This window comes from Etheostoma spectabile, chromosome 4 (assembly GCF_008692095.1).
Source record: "Etheostoma spectabile isolate EspeVRDwgs_2016 chromosome 4, UIUC_Espe_1.0, whole genome shotgun sequence".
Classification (NCBI taxonomy): Eukaryota; Metazoa; Chordata; class Actinopteri; order Perciformes; family Percidae; genus Etheostoma; species Etheostoma spectabile.
In genome coordinates this window covers 24,228,309-24,246,616 of record NC_045736.1, presented here as the reverse complement: position 1 = coordinate 24,246,616, position 18,308 = coordinate 24,228,309, and the positions used below count along the sequence as shown (strand labels likewise).

The 18,308-nt window shown below is 40.9% G+C and overlaps 1 protein-coding gene and 1 long non-coding RNA gene across 11 annotated transcripts in view; one reads left to right on the top strand and one right to left on the bottom strand.

The window, feature by feature from the left end:
• celf4 (CUGBP, Elav-like family member 4) overlaps positions 1 to 18,308 on the bottom strand; it is an 82,019-nt gene that overhangs the window by 16,395 nt on the left and 47,316 nt on the right. For all 10 annotated transcript variants that reach the window (XM_032513620.1, XM_032513610.1, XM_032513613.1 and 7 more), the window contains exon 3: positions 3,426 to 3,474. In XM_032513620.1, the coding sequence (XP_032369511.1) occupies positions 3,426 to 3,474 (49 nt within the window). The remainder of the gene's footprint in view (positions 1 to 3,425; positions 3,475 to 18,308) is intronic.
• LOC116687900 (uncharacterized) lies at positions 115 to 17,241 on the top strand. The gene is made up of 3 exons (XR_004331657.1): positions 115 to 168; positions 216 to 220; positions 17,231 to 17,241. It is a non-coding gene; the product is annotated as an uncharacterized LOC116687900 (long non-coding RNA).

The following is an 18,308-nucleotide window of genomic DNA, read 5'->3' as shown; positions in this document are numbered from 1 at the left end:
TGGAATAATGTGTCCCTGAACAAATGGGGGAGGGGGGGGGGGGGTGTCGAAATCAAAAGTAGCCCTCAGTATCTGGTGTTGCCACTAGAAGTTTTGTAGTAGAAGTTTTGTTTCCTCCTCATGTACTGCGCCAGACTGGCCAGTTCTAGGGGTTGTTGTTGCCATCCTGTACCTGTCCCACAGGTGTGCTATTCGGATGTACCGATCCTATGCAGGTGTGGTCTGCCACTGCAAGGACGATCAGCTGTGCTTCCTATCTCCCTGTAGTGCTGTCTTAGGTGTCTCACAGTCGGGACATTGCACTGTATTGCCCTGGCCACATCTAACATGAGAGAATAATGAAATACTCTGTGGTTAAATTTAAATATTTGAATCCCTTGTAGATCAATAAAACAGTTAATGGTAAATTGGTCTTCAATTTTCCTTCTATCCTATTTTATGTTTCCATAGTTGTGAATACATTAGTAAAGAGAGAGAGAGACAACACCTGCACACACCATCTTGGTAACTGATGTATTTGTTGAATATGACATGATATCTACCTGACACTAACAATGTATTGTGTGAAAATCCATGAGTCTGACTTATCAGGCTAATCAACCAATTTTTGTACATCAAGTGCTACCTGCAAGGAATTGTGCCTGTCACTGCCAGGTATTAGACAGATGCGTTGGTGTGCCTGTCCTCAGGTCAGAACATGATTACAATTTAATGGAAGTCTAAGTTAAGTTCCACAGTAAGTTTGTCTGGGGGGCTCTGTTTACATGTAACAACACATTTGGTTGTTATTATGTTAAATTTGCAATGCATAAAGGATGCTAGTTCCTGCTGCAAAACAGTGATGCTGCAAGTTTAACTGTGAAACCAATTAGATAAAAAAATATATATAATCTAACAGAAAAAAACAAGTAATATGCATAAGTCAAAGGTTATGTTGAATCCAGCAGACAATTACATGAACGTGGGTTGCATGGGAAGGTAACCTGTTGTTATTCAGGAAGTTATGCACACATGGCCACTGCTAAACAATTGTCTTGTCAAATGTTTACTTTCTGTACAGGATTACATCAGAAAAAACAGGAAATGACTTGTTCATGTTACTAAATCACACAGCACCAATTTAACACATTTCTTGATCTACATTATTTCTCATCACAAACACATAACATCCAGTCTTTTGCACATAGCAGCTGCTGTCCTCTTGTTTCTTGAATTTAATATTGACATTTCAGAACATTTGGTGAAAAGTCTCTGTGGACAAAAAGCAACACATAACCTCCCATACCCAAATCTCTCTTCTTGAATTTTTTTTTTTCAACAAACAAACTTTTATGCTGTCAAAAAGAATTGCAGGATGACATAATCAGATTAAATTGTACAATTATGGGTTTTGATAAGATATAGCCAGACTGAGGTCCAGCATCAGTTTATTATTTACCTTGACAGCATGATTGAGTCACCGAATGAGTATTTGAAGAAAATTGTGAGGCAGACGGTGAAAGTGTGTTAGCACAAAACAGTAGCAGATGTGATGGTGTGCCAGGCCGTCTGTTTTTACATTGCACAGAATCTGAGCTTTGTGGAAATGGATGTATATGTTGGGAAATTAATGAGCTCAGTGCAATTGCCTCTGAATGTGTTCTGAAAATTAACGTGGGTAGTGTGGTTATCTGTGTGTGTGTGTGTGTGTGTGTGTGTGTGTGTGTGTGTGTGTGTGGGTGTATGCATGTTTAGGACCCGTTCTCCACTGCCTTTGCCTGACAGGGTGTCCTTGCAGAGTCAACAAGACTAATCTGTGCTCTGGCCTTGCGCTGTACACACAGAACAGACACACACATCTTGAAATGTTTGGCCCCCCACCTTTTACTTGAGTATTCCCATTTCCTGCTGCTTTATACCACTACAGTGTCTAGTTGGGGGCTCCTCGTGCTTTAAATGTCTATGAGTTCCACCACAGAGTGATTTTTCCTTCTGAACTTCTCAGATGTTATTGTTATTTTTCTTGATAACTGTTCTAGGCCCAAATCATCCATTATTTCACAGAATCCAAAATAAAAATAATCTGTGTGGCAGATTTTTTTTCTGCTACCCCTACAAATCATTATTCACTTCATTTATGTTGTGCCACAAGGGGGCATGACCCTTAAACTGGGAACCTTTGGACTTAACTACCTAACTAACACATTTTTTTAAGTAGCCACAATTCCACCAGCTACGACTGTAAAATTCTACTTACAGTGACGTGTTATTATAAACAACATAATAATGCATATTTTCACAGTGTGCTGGAACTAGTATAGGATCTAAGATCTTCTACCAACACTGTAATTAACATGTAACACCCTGGCAATACAATGTAGCTTTACATTCATACCTGAGAAAAAAACATCCAAGGGATAGACAACGTGCAGCATAGATGAGGAGAAGAGGAGTGGGCTGAGGACATACATACTACAGAGAAAAATAGACCCAAATAACAGACAAAGGTATGGGCGGTATGCATTGCTATGCACTTTGCTTCCTTGAGCTTGGTGCTCGCCTCTGTTCCCTCCTGCTCCATCAATCATACTCAAAGCACCACCAAACTAAATAGAAGAGGATGTCGCACAATCTCTCTTCCTTTCCTTAAAGGGTTTTTTCCCCTTTACAGGCTAACACCTCTTTCTCAGTCCTTATACTTCTCTCTGCTTATCAACCTTCAACTCCTTGCATGGTCTATTCCTGTTTTTACCCCTTCACTTTTCGTCTTTCTTGTGACTGAAGAATCACTCTGGTGCCAATTATATTAACAACTGCAAAGTTTGAATGACTCTAGCCAAAAACGGTCAAACTGCATCAATCTTTTCTTGTACAGTCCATTGATTGATGTCAGGAGCAGGTCACTACATGTCTAGACATATAAAATGTGCTTTTAGCTGTCTTAGCTGTCAATACAGTAGCCTACGCCAGGCACAAATGACCAGACTAGACATCCACTTTCATTCACACAGATCTGTCAATTGAAACTGCAGTTCATTTGGCTGATGCAAACTTGTGACATGAGTCAAATAGGACTCACTTTGTTGCAGACAGCGTTATTAAAGGTGTTTGACAAAAACAAATGACCTGTTTTCCCCTCAAGCCTGACGTGACATGCATGTTTCTGTGTATGTATGCATCAGTGCATACTATGAAACTCCAAGAAAGGAGCTAAGGGCAGTGGAAGCCAGGAGGAACACTGTTTACATAATGCGTTCTGAATAGTGAAGGGTCCGGCCAGGCCACGCTGTCAGCCTGCGTCGAGGTATAGGGCATCGTCTAATGTAACAGATAATGGTGAGGCTGATACGCACAGGCAGCATGTTTGTAGGGCTAGAACAAAGAAAGGTAGGTAGCAAGGAAGACGAGGGGGGACAGGAAAAGAAGGAAGTGAGGGCATACAGTACCTCCTCGACTCTCGCTATCTGCTGGCTTCACCTGGATTGGTCTATTCATCTGTGACAGAGAGAGAAAGAGAGGACAAAGAGAGAAAAAGAAGAAAACAAGAGACAACCAGTAAGCACTGTGTACTCATGTAATAGCGCATGGTTCCCCACCCCTCCCCCCAATTTTTTTTTTTAGAAACACTCAGCCAAATTGCAGATAAAGTGTATTGAAAATCTCCAAAGCTGTAGCACTTATGGCCATTGGGGGAATAGCTAGTTGGGAATATGGGTTGGAAATATTATTTGATGTGAGATGAAAGAAGAGAGAAGGGTTGGAAAGGGGATAAGCAGAGGGATGAAGGGAACGACAGAAAGAGGGATGGAGGGAGGATGGTGGAGAGGTAACTCTGGGTCAGCAGAGCTACTGTCACAGTGTATCCTCTCTGGATGCTTGTGTGTCATCGTGAAGTGTCTGTTTGGACTTGGATATGATGTGGTCTTTACAAACACACACACAAACAGCAAAATCAACTCATACACACAGAATACACATACAGTACTATGTATGAGTTAAGCCCCACTACAAAATGTTCTTCCACAGTCCTCTCTTAGCTTTACACACAAGTTTGTACATACAAGTGAACACACAACCACACACACACATGCATACATGCACGCACGCACGCACACATGCACACAGTCCGTCCCCCAGTGCGACCTTTCTATAGTGTCCGCCGAGGCCCGCCTTTCATTTCACTCCTGCCTGTCAAACCTTCCCTCTCCGCCTCACCACCCTACTAAACGCTCGCCGCCAATCAATTTTTAATAATGCCAATCGCCACACTGCCAGGAGGAATGGAAGGAAAGGCGGGAGGGGGGAGGGGCAGAAGAGAGGAGAGAGGAGAAAAGAGGAGAGGAAAGGAGAGGAGAAGAGGAGAAAGCTGAGGATGAAAAGGGAGGAGATAAAGGTCAAGGTTCTGTGTGATGCAGCATCAGTGTTTTGCTAAATGTCATTAAATCTTTTCTACAGAGTTTGCTGATACAGTCATCATCTTAATGAATCTCTGGTCTTTCAGATGATTCATCGAAGGCAAAACCTTTGAGCATGAGGACATAATGTCACGACGTAAACGCAATTAATGCTCGGACCTTCACCCTTTCCTGGCGCTTTTCTGCTGCTAATATTAAACAACATCATCCTTCATAACATTTATTTAAAATGGAGTTACCCATTCCTTCCTCTCCTCGTCTCCCCCCTCTCTTTGACAACCAAGAGAACCCTACTAATGTTTTTAATGTGCTGTGATGCATTATTTATTAGACTGGCTGTTGATATGGAAAAAGAAGGACAAGAGGGGATAAAAGAACTGGGGAATGGAAAAAGGGAGTTAAAATGAGTAAAAAAAGTATGAACGAAAGAAGAATGTGAATAAAAACAGTGCTGGTAAGAAAGAGGGAGATTTGAGGAGGGGTGAAACCAAATGGTGAGACAAAAAAGAGATACTAATGGAAAACCGTAAAAACCCCCCCAAAAAACAGGGGTGTTTGAGAAGAGAAAAATGTGGTAATAAAAAGGAAGAGGGGGGAGGAATGAGGAAAAGAGGACAAGGGGGGAGATGAGGACATAGATCAGAGTATAGGACAAGGTCAGCACAGTGCTCCCAAGGGGCACATAAGCCTGCATACATATGAGCGTTTTACCATGACCCATACAAATGGTCTGGCCTCAATCTGACCTAATTGCGTTCCACCTCCACTGGTTTTATGCAAGCACTGGTCTTAACCGGCACAGTATTTGACGGCACTGACCCTCTGAGGTTATGTGTACTTTTTCTGGTCTTTATTTAACTCTGCACTAAGATTGTAGGGACCCACAATTATTTGGATTTATGTTTCACTTTTAAAAAAGCAAGTCCAGAGTTATTAATTCTTTCTTTGGACTCTCCCTTTGAATAAGAAATTAAACTACAGCTCCCTCACCCCTAAAATCTCAAGATATTTTAATGTTATTGATGCTATACTCTTCACACGACAAAACATACCTCTGTATCCATGGCACACATGATGTCATCTTATTGATGTAAATATATTTTACATAACAAATCTACCAAGAAAGGCTGAAATAAAATATAAATCTGAGATGATATAAACATTAAAGACCATCCCTTGTTCTCTGCTGTATTATTTTAGTACTGTATTTTAGTTCAAAACTATTTTTTTTTATTCCACTGTAATTCTTGAAACACCTAGAATCCTATGAACTAACTTCACAGATTAATCAGCTCCTGCAGTTTTCAGATACATTTTGAAAAAATGTTAAGGGTTTAAACCATTATTTTCTTTTGCCACTGAAAGTTGAGTGGGGTTTCATAGGCTCTCTGTAAGTAGTATCCATTATCCCATTAGCCCATAAACTGATTCAAGGTCAGTTGTATCATCTTGCTCATAATAGGGTGACTTAGTACCAGCCCACTGGACAACTGATCCCAAAACAGTTGTTAAAACCAGACGCTGACTAGCATGGATAGCTCCCCTAGGATGTATGTGGTGTGTTAGCCAAAGCCAGATGGCATCATTGAGCAGCACAAGCAAAACAATACACAGAAAATACATCTTTAGCTCTCTTTGGCCTAATGCCAGTATGAGAAAAAAAGGCCATCTACATTTACACACAAAGGAACCAAGCAGCAGACATACATACATATATGAACACATGTACAGTACACACACAAACAGGCTTACATGACTAGAAATGCATGCTTTTACACCAAAGCGTGGCTCATGCACAAGCATGCAAAATCACAAATAGGCCTATGCATCCAAGCATGCATAGAAACACACACACACACGCACGCACGCATGCATGCACGCGCACACGCGTGTACACAATGACTATGAAAATGTATCCTTGTGAGTCAACATGTTTGGTAAATTGGCTCATCTCTCAGCATACAAACTTAATATCTTGCATGTAGCGTGCCTTTTTTCCCTCAGCCTTGTGCATGAAGCAGTCTATTCACACTTTAAAAACACTACACACATGCTCACACACACATGCAGGCTTAGTAAACTCCATTGTTGCTGAAAGTCCACCTCAGCAACCTCGTGTTAGAGTGGCCTTGGTGTACCGCATGATCGACAGCTCGAAAAGAACTGCACGGGCACACACACACCCACACACATATTCTTGCTACACTCCTCTGTTGATTATGTAACTCAATGACAGCGCTCTGCCTCAGTGCTGCCATAGATTCCCTGCTAACTAGAAGCTAAGGGAATACATGGTCTGCATGCAGCCTGTGCTGTACCAAACTGGTGAGTCATTCTTCTGAATCAGTCTAGTACGACCTGAATGTCTAGTGAGGCCCACAAGATTAGCTGAAAACATTGTGGGACTATAGTTTGCTGTATTAGATTCTACCTTGAAATGGGACAAAATTGAAGTCCTTGATCTGAGTTTTCTGCTGACTGTATTGATTTCACTGCGTGCAAACCACAGAAATTAAGTTACAAAAACACTGCTACAATGACAACTCTATGGGATTTCTATCCACTGAATTTCTGTCTAGTACCTTGTTATGTCAGAGGTGCTTCAAATACGGTTTATTACAAGTTGCTCAAGACAGTGCAAGTTCCAGCCTCCAAAACTACATACCAAATAATACATGCAGCCACAATAAAACACTCACAGGTACACAGTCACTCACGGTCACTCACACTGTCATCATTGTCTGTTAAAAAGAATATTGAAAGTATGCTTTACGAAACTTGGGAGAGGAGGTAGGATTTTCTCATTTTCACCCTTGCATGGCAGATGTGTCTTCGAGAGAGAGAGAGAGAGAGAGAGAGAGAGAGAGAGAGAGAGAGAAAGAGAGAATGTGCGAGAGTGGAGCAGTGCAGGCCAGGTCATTTCATTATCACAGTGAGAAAGCACTCCATGAAACTCTCCCAGGGAAGCAAAGAAGGCTGCCTTTATAATATTCCTCTTCTACTATTGTGAAAACTTGCTCTATTTTACATTTTGCAGCTAAAGGCCCTTTTTCTTTTACGTCTTTTCTGTCTCTGTGCCATTTGAATTAAGGTGTTTGGTTTGTTGTGGGGTTTCTGTTCATAAATATACTGATTCCTTATTGTACTGTGTATGAAAGCAAGAATCTGAAAGGGATGTTGAGATTCTCTGCAGGAACAGTACCACAAGGTCTAAATGCATCCAAATTTCGGTATTCATAATGTCAAATGAACCACTGGAACTCAACCTGGACCTGCTTTCCAAAGGATCTCAGCATGCACAACACTCATGTTGGGATGGAAAAATGCCAATGAAAACATTAGCTGAACAAATATGCTTATAATCATGAAATGCTTTTGGGAAACTGGGCCCCTCAGTGGCAAGATAAGCTGAAAAACTAGAAACATTTAGCAGGCATGTAATAGATTTCACCAGTGGTCACAAAGAGGACAACCTATTTTAAAAGTATTGATTTTACATTAATTCACAGAAGCACTACACTCCCAAGGAATAGCCCCACATTTCCATCAAAGCTCTGCAGTACATGTAAAAATTTCATTGTATTGAGTTTTGCAACCTCTTGAGGCACAAACGTATTTTACAACATCTGTGGCAAAAGGCCAGATCACACCCTTCCACCGTCATTACCACCGCAGACTGCAGAGAGAAGTGCCGTAATGTGACTAATGGAACTAGAATCAGCTTGTGTGAGGAGAAAAGTTGTTTTCCAATGGCAAAAGATGTGTTCATCAGGAGTGGAATTCAGGTCAGTCAGTCAAATGACGTTGCCTCACCTCACACTCAGTGATCCTCTTTGCAAGTGCACAGGCTAATCCAGGTAAATGTTTTTCCCCCCAGCCAACCAGTCACTCAGCAGACAGAGCTAGAAAAGCAGTTGCTGTTTATATTATGGTTGGGAATTTTACTAAATGCACCCAATGCTAAAGACATGTACGCTCATGTCCTATTCAGTGGTGCTGAATAGGACATGAGGTGCAGTTAAAAATATATTGCTGTTGTGGAGGAAGAAGTACTTCACAGATCTTTTACTGATGTAAAAGTAGCAATACGACAGTGTAAAAATACTCATACAGGTTTTAATTCAAAGTTCAAACTATTAGCATCAAAATGAAATTAAAGTGCCAAAAGTTAAAGTACTCGGATTCTAGGATATTGATACAATAATGTGTACATCATATAATATATATATATATATATATATATATATATATATATATATATATATATATACAATAATGTGTAAATCATAAATATATTTATATATACTGTATATACAGTATATACAGGATATATATTTATAATTCCATATTTTATAAATCCAACTGAATTGCTAAAAGTATAAAACAATAATGTGTACATCATATATATATTTATATATATACAGTATATACAGTATATATTCTATATTTTATAATTCCAACTGAATCGCTTAAAGTATAATAAGGACAGAACAACATATCCAAAAATACGCAGGATGAAGTGTGACGTTACAGGCCCTGTTTCGCTCAGTCTACAGCAAGGTTGAAAGTTGATGAATAGCTAAATTCCAATTGGATTCCAATCAAGTTTAATCTCCAGTAATGTCTTCATATCTCAGTGAGTATTTTTGCTTTCTTTCCTTTCCCTATGGTTCTTAATCCTGACATATGGCCAAACACCAATCCTCTCTTTTGATGTTCAAGTGAAACATATTGTGGAGAGATCAATGTGTGTGTGTGAGGGTAAAGACGACTATAAAGCAAAAACATCCCAATATCTTTCCTTTTGTTGCATTCTTTTCCGCTTTATCCCTTCTCATCTTTACAGACAAACAGAGACGGACAATCTGTATCATGTCAGATCAAGGATGAGAAGAGTATTTTCTGACATCAGGTTGGCCTGGCCCAGTTGTTTGGGCTGGGATTGAGCGGCACGCTGCAGTCAGAGCTGAGTGGAAGGCAGCGATAAAAATATAAGTAAAAAAAGCATCCAGATGAATTATGAATTGGCCTGTGCTTTCTTTGCATGTTGTTGCACCGCAGCACTGAGGTGGCTAGTAGAACAACAATGTGGCTGCAGTGTGCATTATGGCAAATGGAAACATTGGGCCTCATATATCAATATTTCCTGTACAAATGTTGCAAGATGATGAAGCGCTGCACCAAAACTTGCTTTGAACAATAACATGCAAGCAAAAATATTGTATCTCATTTACTGCAGAAATGGGTTTGATGGTTTGATGGAGGTTTAAAGACACATTACAATAGCAACCCCATTCCTTTTTTTTTAAAGGGGGATTTTTAAAGTTAAAAAAGTTAAAAAAAAAATGACCCCCCCACTCAACTCACCTAAAACAATTGGATAAACCCCGAAATCCCTCTTTAAACAAATGGGGTAAATTAAAAAGCAGTCCCCCATTTTTTTCTTGGGCCCGTTTCTATATTCCCGCTGCTCCCTTTTTTGTTTCCCCTGTCCCCCAGCGGGCTACCCAATCACTTGTGCCCCAAAGGGGAAAGAAAAAGGAAAAACCCAAGATTTACAAAAGAAACAAAACCCTTTCCCGCCCAAACCCCCTGATCATTGCGTAGTCCCCTTTACTGAAATTTCTTTAAAAAAACATGAAAAAGACAAAAAAAACAAAGGGTTCACCAGGACATACCCTCCAAATCTGATTTATCCAAAACGGAGAATCCTTCTTGACCCTTTTGGGGGCACAGGGGGGCCCAAAAGATCTCAATTTTTTTTCTCCCTGAGTTTCTTTTTTGGGACCTTATTAGCTTTTGAAAAACTTTTTCCAAATTTCTGAAGAAAGTTGGGGGCAAAAGCCCAGGTTTCCAACCCCCGAATTTAAAAACGCCGTTATCACCACCCCCACTTTCCCCCCCACTCCTTTTCCCCCTTTTGCCTATTTGGTTTTAGAAAAGCAACTTTTCCTTTTAAAATCCCTTTTTTGGGTTTCCCTTTCACCCCCCACCCCCCCTTCTTTTTCTTTCCTTTTTCTCCTTCTTTCAAATGGCCCCCAAGGGCCCCCCGAACGCTGGCAGAGTGGGAAAGGTTTTTGAAAAGTTTTTTTAAAGAGAGGGTTAAAAGGGAAAAGTAGTCCTCTTTTTTTTTTTCTATTCTTGTTCAAAAACTTTTTTTCCCCCCGTTCTTTTTTTCCCCCCTCTTCTCCTTTTCGGGTTTTTTGGCCCAAAAGAGTAAAGAGCGGGGTGGGTTTTTTCCCCCGTGGTTTAAGCACAAAACTGTTTTTCCCCCATTTTTCCTTTTCCCCCTTTCCCCAGCTTTTACCTGATAAAAATCAATTTGGAATGGAATTTTTTATCTTTCCGGGAAGCCTTTTCGAAAACGACAGTTTTAGTATTCTGTTTTTCCCACTGTATTGGGTATAAAAAAAAACCCTCATCTTCCCCCCTAAATGATTTTACCCCTGTCAATAGCTTTACACCTGCCCGTAACCCTTCCTAACCCTACCATACCCCCAACACCCCGTGCAAATAGACACCACACACACCCACACACCAACGCACACACCAAAACCCACACAACCACCCACCCAACACACCCCCCACACACACACACCGCACACCGCCTTAAAGTCTACAATTTTCCCATTTTCCATTTATATAAAAATTCCAAATGTGAGCATCACAAACCCTTTCATCTCACACCGTCCCTTTTGAGCCTTGAAATCATTTGATTATCGCCCCACCGCTTGGGCCTCACAAAAAAAGGCATTTCTAATAGAAAGGGCATTTCCCAGGGAAAAAAAAAATACCCCCACCGCCCCGCCAAAACACAACACAACACCCCCACCCCACCACAACACACACCACAAAAAAAAACAAACCCCCTTTCGATAGTTAATAATTTTAAAAACACAAACCTTTTCAATCCCAAAACTCTGGTGGTTTCCCTGGGAAATAGCTTTTTCCTAAAAAAAAAACAAACCATTGGGGAGGGGGGTTGAGGGCGAAAGGGTGGAGCAAAGGGAGCAGGAGAAAGGGAAAAAGGGAAAAACAGGGGGAATGAAATAGTGTAGAAAATTGGGTTTTAGGCATAAGGGTTTGCTGGGGGGCCCAAAAACTTTTCTCTTTTTTGGGGGCGAGCATCTGTTTCAGGCCCCCTGCATAAAGTGTGATTTTTAAAAGTAAAAGCTTTACTGTGGGGCGCCAAGTATATTTATGTCCCCTTCCCAGTTTCTTGCAGGAGGGAAAAAAAATGACAAGGACAAAATGTGTAGAGTTGGTGTAATTGAAGGAAAAAAAAAGAAAAAAGCTAACTAGAGAAAGTGTAGAGGACAATTTTCAGCCTCTCTCTCCCTTCCCGTCTAAGCTTACTGCATTGCCTGAGCTTTGCAGCATATAGTGAAGATTAGGCCAGACGAGAAAGCCATAAATTCTATTTTTCTCTTTCCAGAGGTGAACATAAATCATGGCTCGTACTGGCGTGCCATCACTGGGTTTTTGCTTTTCACTTATCTAATGAATAGAAAAAAAGAAAGAGAAAAACAAGTTCAAAAACTCACATTCCAAACTGGGCAGACTGCTATAACTTTCATCCCCGCACAATTTTTGTCCTCTTCTCCAGCCATCACTGAGGTACGGAGACGATGAGTGGGTTTCCCATAATTGGGAGTATTCATGAGCTGCATATTGCTGGACTGTGTGTGCGACTATGTGTGTGTGTGTGTGTTGTGTGTGTGTGTGTGTGTGTGTGGTGTGTGTGTGTGTGTATGTGAGTATGAGAAGAGAGCTGACTTGAAAGGCCTGTGCATATGAAAGATACCTTACAGTATATGCAAATGTTAATATAGACACAAATAGCAGCAGGGGCAAACATACCATAAATTGCGAGGAAATGCAACTAATGTTATGTTCAAATACGCATATGCACTCTCACACGCTTTCTTGCACACGCACGCACGCACGCACGCACGCACGCATGCACGCACGGACGCACGCATGCCTGCAGGCAGGCTTGCACGCACATACAGCTTCACACCTGCCTGTGACATACACTTGTACATACACTATACCCTCACACACCCATGTGCAAATTAGATGTCATAGTGTCCAATGTCATAATTCAGCTATTCATACTGTTACACAACAACAGACATTAATATTGATGATGTCAAGGTAAAGTATGGAGAACCATTCGTTTCCAAGTGCAGTCATTGTAAAAAGGTATACTATAAAACATGACCATAGAGGATAAGCAATATTGTTGCATGCGTTTTTTTCTTTGGTATATACACACGGTCAATCAATGATTGTGCGATGGTGCAAACCTTTTCATCTACATTCGTGTCGTTCTTGGTGTGAAAGGATTGAATCCAAAAAATCATCAACAGTCGGTATTTTGGTCCTGTTTTGTCAAACAGCAATATAAAAATAGTGATTTCATTGGCATGTTACCATATCAGCATAGGGAACACTGTTTGTCTGATTAACAATTATTTGTGAGCTGCAATCAAATCACTATTTTATGCTGATTCAGTTGTCTGATAACACGTACAGAAATATATGCAAGTGAGTGAGCTTGTGTGGCGTCAGGTTTATGTCATATCTCCAGAGTGCGATAAAACATGCTCACCAATAAATTATATTTTTTTACAAGTGTAGATATTAGTCTTTGTGCACCAATTCAACAACCCAGAGAAGTACAGGCAGCTACGAGCATGAAACAAAACATGGGGTGAGGCAAAGGATGGCACTTTTCAGCAAGTGCACAGAGCAGCCACCACATGCAAGAGAGTGTCTGCTTTGCAAAAACTGGAGGGAACTACACGCTCTTACAGGTCACTCTGCTCTCAAAGTGGATTTCTGCTCATGTGAATGAAACCAAGGGAGGCACTGGTCACTTACAACGCAATCTCACCCACAAACTTCCTTAGCTTACCTTGATTGACAGCTGTCATTATTGGAAAAATTTAGGTGTACCGGCCAAAGAAGTGTTTTTGTCTTTCTCAACGATGTAGAGCAAGATAGCATCATAAATAAAGGACTGTTTAGTGTTCTTTGCTATTTTGTTGGGATATGTGCAATGCTTTTGAAATGTCTGTAAATCTTTGCCGATGTACCCATATCTCTAAAATTAGATCTAGCCTTAGCTACTTTGCAAGTCGTAAGCCTAGCCATCCATTCTGATTTATCCATAACAGAAATTTAGAGCCATCTAAATAATACTGCATTGGATCTTGGCCATAGGTTTGGCTGTGTAAAATCACTGTGGAGGTGATCATTGAGAACAGGAGGGGGGCAGAAAAGAGATTTAAATGAAAAGTTTGACATTTTACAACCACTTGCGGTTCTACGTTGGCATGAAGAAGTCACTGTGAGGTTGACAGGCAACCAGCAGAGACTTCAGAGACATTTTGTGCTTTGTTTTTTGTACGGATTAAACATAGGAGATATAACATGTTAATTAGTGAGCTTTTGAGAGGCTACAATGCAGATTTCAACACCTTCCGATAGACAGCCTAGCTTTCCCCCCATAAGCTCAAATGCAAAAAATTGGTCCAGATGACAACATACAGCAAAGTACACTATACACACTGAAGAAGGCACGTGCACCTTTTCCAAATCCTTTGCATCAAAGTTTCAGTCTAAAACAAAGAGAGAAATACTGGGAGCCGGTGACACAACACAAATGATGTTGCATTGTTGCTAAAGTTGAGCCCGTTGAATTTTTTTTCCGCGACGACCCTGCATTCATGCTGGATCCCTTGCACTCCCACCTCAATGCAGTGGTCTTATTGGAGTTAATGAAAGGACTGCAGTTTTTCATGCAGTGATAATTCGTTTTAACATGGTAATTCTAACTAAACCCTTTAATGCAATGGATTTTATGCTTACATAAACAATACACCCCACACCCCACCACACACACCCCAAACACCCCCCCCCCCCCCACACACACACACACAGCTTCACACCTGCCTGTGACCATGCACATGTATACACTATACCATCACACACCCATGTGCAAATGAGATGCACGCATGCACATCTGCACGCACATCACACACCACACACACACACACCACACACACACAATCACAAAATACGTCACCATCACACCAAGAAGCACTATTCCATCAAATAATCACTAATTCCACACTCGCTGGCTGATTAAATATAGAACAGGCAGGAAGAGAGAAAGAGATGAGTGTCAGGAACAGAGGAACAGAGCAGATCGGGGGAGAAGAGAGGAGTAATAGTCAAGGAGGAGGAGTAAGAAGGAAGTGATACAGTCAAACCCGCCAAAGAAACAACAGGGAGTTTTTCAGAAGACAGCTCTATTGGCTCCGAGCTAAAGCCCAGGTGGGCGACGTGAATGTTCTCTCGCTCCCACACACTTCAGAGTCAAAAAATATGCACATGCGTGAGATTGAATATATATGCAGTATACACATACGCACATGCAAGCTCTGATATTTGCATGTACTGTACCAACCAAGCTATACTCACACACAGAAAGAATTCACACACACACAATGTGCATTGTCAAACAGACAACAGACAAAATTTCAATCTATACTTCATCTTTATTATTCTCATTCATTCCTACTTTCACACTGATGGCTTCAGCTATTCACTTTCCTGAAATAATGCCCAAAGTTACCTCCCTCTGCATTTCCACTTACAAGATTTAGCTAGATTGAAATAGAAGAAAGACTGAATTGGTGACCATGAAAGTGAATGTGTAGGCACTGAAAATTAAATTGGTTAAAATATATAACGTCCTCCCTTTCTCTCTCTCTCTCTGTCTTTCTCTGTATTTCAAAGTCTTTCTTTCTTCATTTACATCTGTTTAATTTGTCTGCCCCCTCTTGTTTATTTCCTCATGCAAAACTGAGGGTTTAGCTAAGGATAAGAATAAGAGAGTTGAGAAATGAAGTGTGAGAGAGAGTTTTAAGTAGCAGCACCAGGTTCGTTCCTGGGGGAAGTGAGAAAGAGGGGAGGAGAGCCGAATACAATTTCATTATTAATGGTGGAAAAGTTCCTTTAAATTTAACCAGTAAAGTATCTCCAGCTGCCTTTTCTTTTGAACTGAAGGGAACTGAGACAGGAATAGGAGGCAAGAAGTGGAGGAAGAAAATAGCAGGACAACATTGCCAAAAGAAGATTTTACATTCCTTTTTAACCATAGTCGGGTATTTATTGATTTACTTATTATGCAGTCAAACCAATGGGTCAAAGAGGTGGTCTTTAAAGGTATCGTCAGTAGACATATGCTCTTCATTGCTCAGGAATTAATGACAAAATGACATAGTCTCACTTTCAAATGTCCGCATACCACACAGTTCCTCATCGCTGAGGTAATTTAACTATCCTCTCACTGCATGGCAGAGTTTTTTTGTTATTGAGCCGGGGAGCTTCTGCTTCACATGCCATGCTCCCTTGGTATTAATTTAAGTCCTATGCTTTGATGTACTTTGCAGGAACACAGCAGTTTTTAACATCTATCTCATCTTGTTAAACATACCTTTACATCTGGCACTAAATTATTTAATGAACTTGGATTTTGTCCAGACTGAGCTCAACCACATACACATGCACATGTAAAAGCACCCAAGATACACTGGAGTAGGTGATCCAACCAACTTAGAAATCTATTTTGCCATAATGATGCAACATTGTAAATATCCAATATGGCTTAAATTCAAGCATACAGCAGCATACCCACATAGGAATGTAAAATTAAGTGAAATGTTTTCATTTTTTAGGTTGGCTTTTTACCATTCTCTAAATTGCAGAACACATTTGATCTACCACGTTCCTCTTTTTTCCTTTACCTGCAGTTAAGATTGGCACTCAAGGCACACATTGTCCCTTGGCATAGGCCTTTGCCCATTCATCCAAGTCGGAAGTTATTTAATGTGCAGCCTCAAAACTGTGGTATAGTGTCTAGGCTTTATCAGTTCGTGGTGGGTATCTGGCCACTTTGCCCTTCCTATTGAGCATGTGATTGCCCAGGTCTTGATCTCGACTGGCATTATGTATGGTCTAACATTCCAGAAGTATCTTGCAATCCAGACCATCAGCAGATTCACTACAGTTTAGTTCATAGGACATATCTCACCCCTGTGAAAATGCATCACATGAAAATAATTAACAGCCCCTTATACACTTTCCGCCCAATTAAGGCACATATCTACACATGTCAGTTCAGTTCTGGAAAAGTAATACATCAGAAATCTCCGCCTTGTTTAATGTTGCTGTGCTTGTTACTGTTAAGGTTTTGATTCTGAATGACCTGTAAGCCTTTCAGATCTCTGGGACTTGGAAACATGTTGTGTTTGCTGGACTTAAAGCTGCAAAAAGGATAATTGCGACCGGCTGGAAAACACAACACAACCTGTCTATCTGCACGTGGACCCCTTCCTACCTGGATGTGGTCTATTTGGAACTGTCCTCGGCACGGATGAATGGTGCCCCAGGGAAAACTCTGGCTCTGTAAGGTCCTGGCTGTAGCCTTGTACACCCTGTACAGCCCGGACTTCACAACGGACCTCTAACTTGCGCAGGTGTTTGGTCCCTTGTCTTGTGCCTGTCTGTGTGTGTGTCTGTTTCTGCGTGTGTTGTTTTGTCTCCCTCCTTCCCGTTTTCCCTCTGTTTAATCATTATTTGGAAAATGTTACTATGTACAGTAAATAGTTTTTGCTTGGCCCTGGGACGCGTTCTTGTCTCAGTGTCCATCCATCCATCTTTGTCTGCTTATCCGGTATTGGATCCAGTTTTGGGGACCCCAAACTTCCCTTTCCCAAGCCACATTAACCAGCTCTGACTGGAGGATCCCGAGGAGTTCCCAGGCCAGGTTGGAGATATAATCCCTCCACCTAGTCCTGGGTCTTCCCCAAGGCCTCCTCCTAGCTGGATATGCCTGGAACACCTCCCTGGGAGGCACCCAGGAGGCATCCTCACCAGATGCCCGAACCACCTCAACTGGTCTCAACATGTCTCAGTGTATTGTTTGTAATTGTTTGTCAATGTTTATATCTTACAAATAAAAAAAAAATTGATCACAAAAAAAGTTCTGAAAAAAGGCTCTAAGTAGCTACCACACTATACTGATATGATCAGTATTGATTGTCATATGAGACATGAAAAGTACATGCATAGTTACAACTTCCCGCACATTTGAATAGTTTTGTGTTTTCAAGAAAGAACGTTGTAGTGCTGGAAATATGCAGTATGTCTGCATTTTCTGAGATGGGGGGCAGAACGATTTATTTTAATAAAATGAAGAAGAATATCTTCATATCAAGTAGACACAGCAGAACCCATTGAATGCTTTGGTTGAGTGCTGCAATAAAGAGTTACATCTACAGCATGTTAGAAGACCACTTTCAATTGTCAGACTTCCATCTTTAACATCCAACCACTCTGAACACTTCCCTTGGGATATCCCATATGTCAGGAGTATGTTTTACGTTGTATGAGCTAAAGTTAAAGTGCTTATGCAACTATGCGGTGGAGCAGCCTTTATTTACATTACCTGTCAGGATAGGTATTATGTCATTCTTATGACAGCGCTGGCCAATATGTCAGCCTCTTTAGGCTGAGTGCATCCATCTGTGTTACTATATATCTGACTGTAATATATTGCTGGCCGTTGGCCAAGTGAATCTTGGTCTGCCAGGGTTGCTACTCTATCTCACTGTATCTCTCCAGCTCTTTCCTCTACCCTCACCACCCCCACGGACCTAAAAATATTCGACATAGTGATAGGGCCTTCAACCAACTTTTTACATCATTTAAAATCCATAAAGAGAACTGACCATTTGTACACCTACAAGAATTTTTGCGAGGACCAGAATCCAAATCCATGACTAAATTTGCACATCCTTTCTTTGGTTGCAAAGAAATTTAGCAGGAAGAAATCTATAG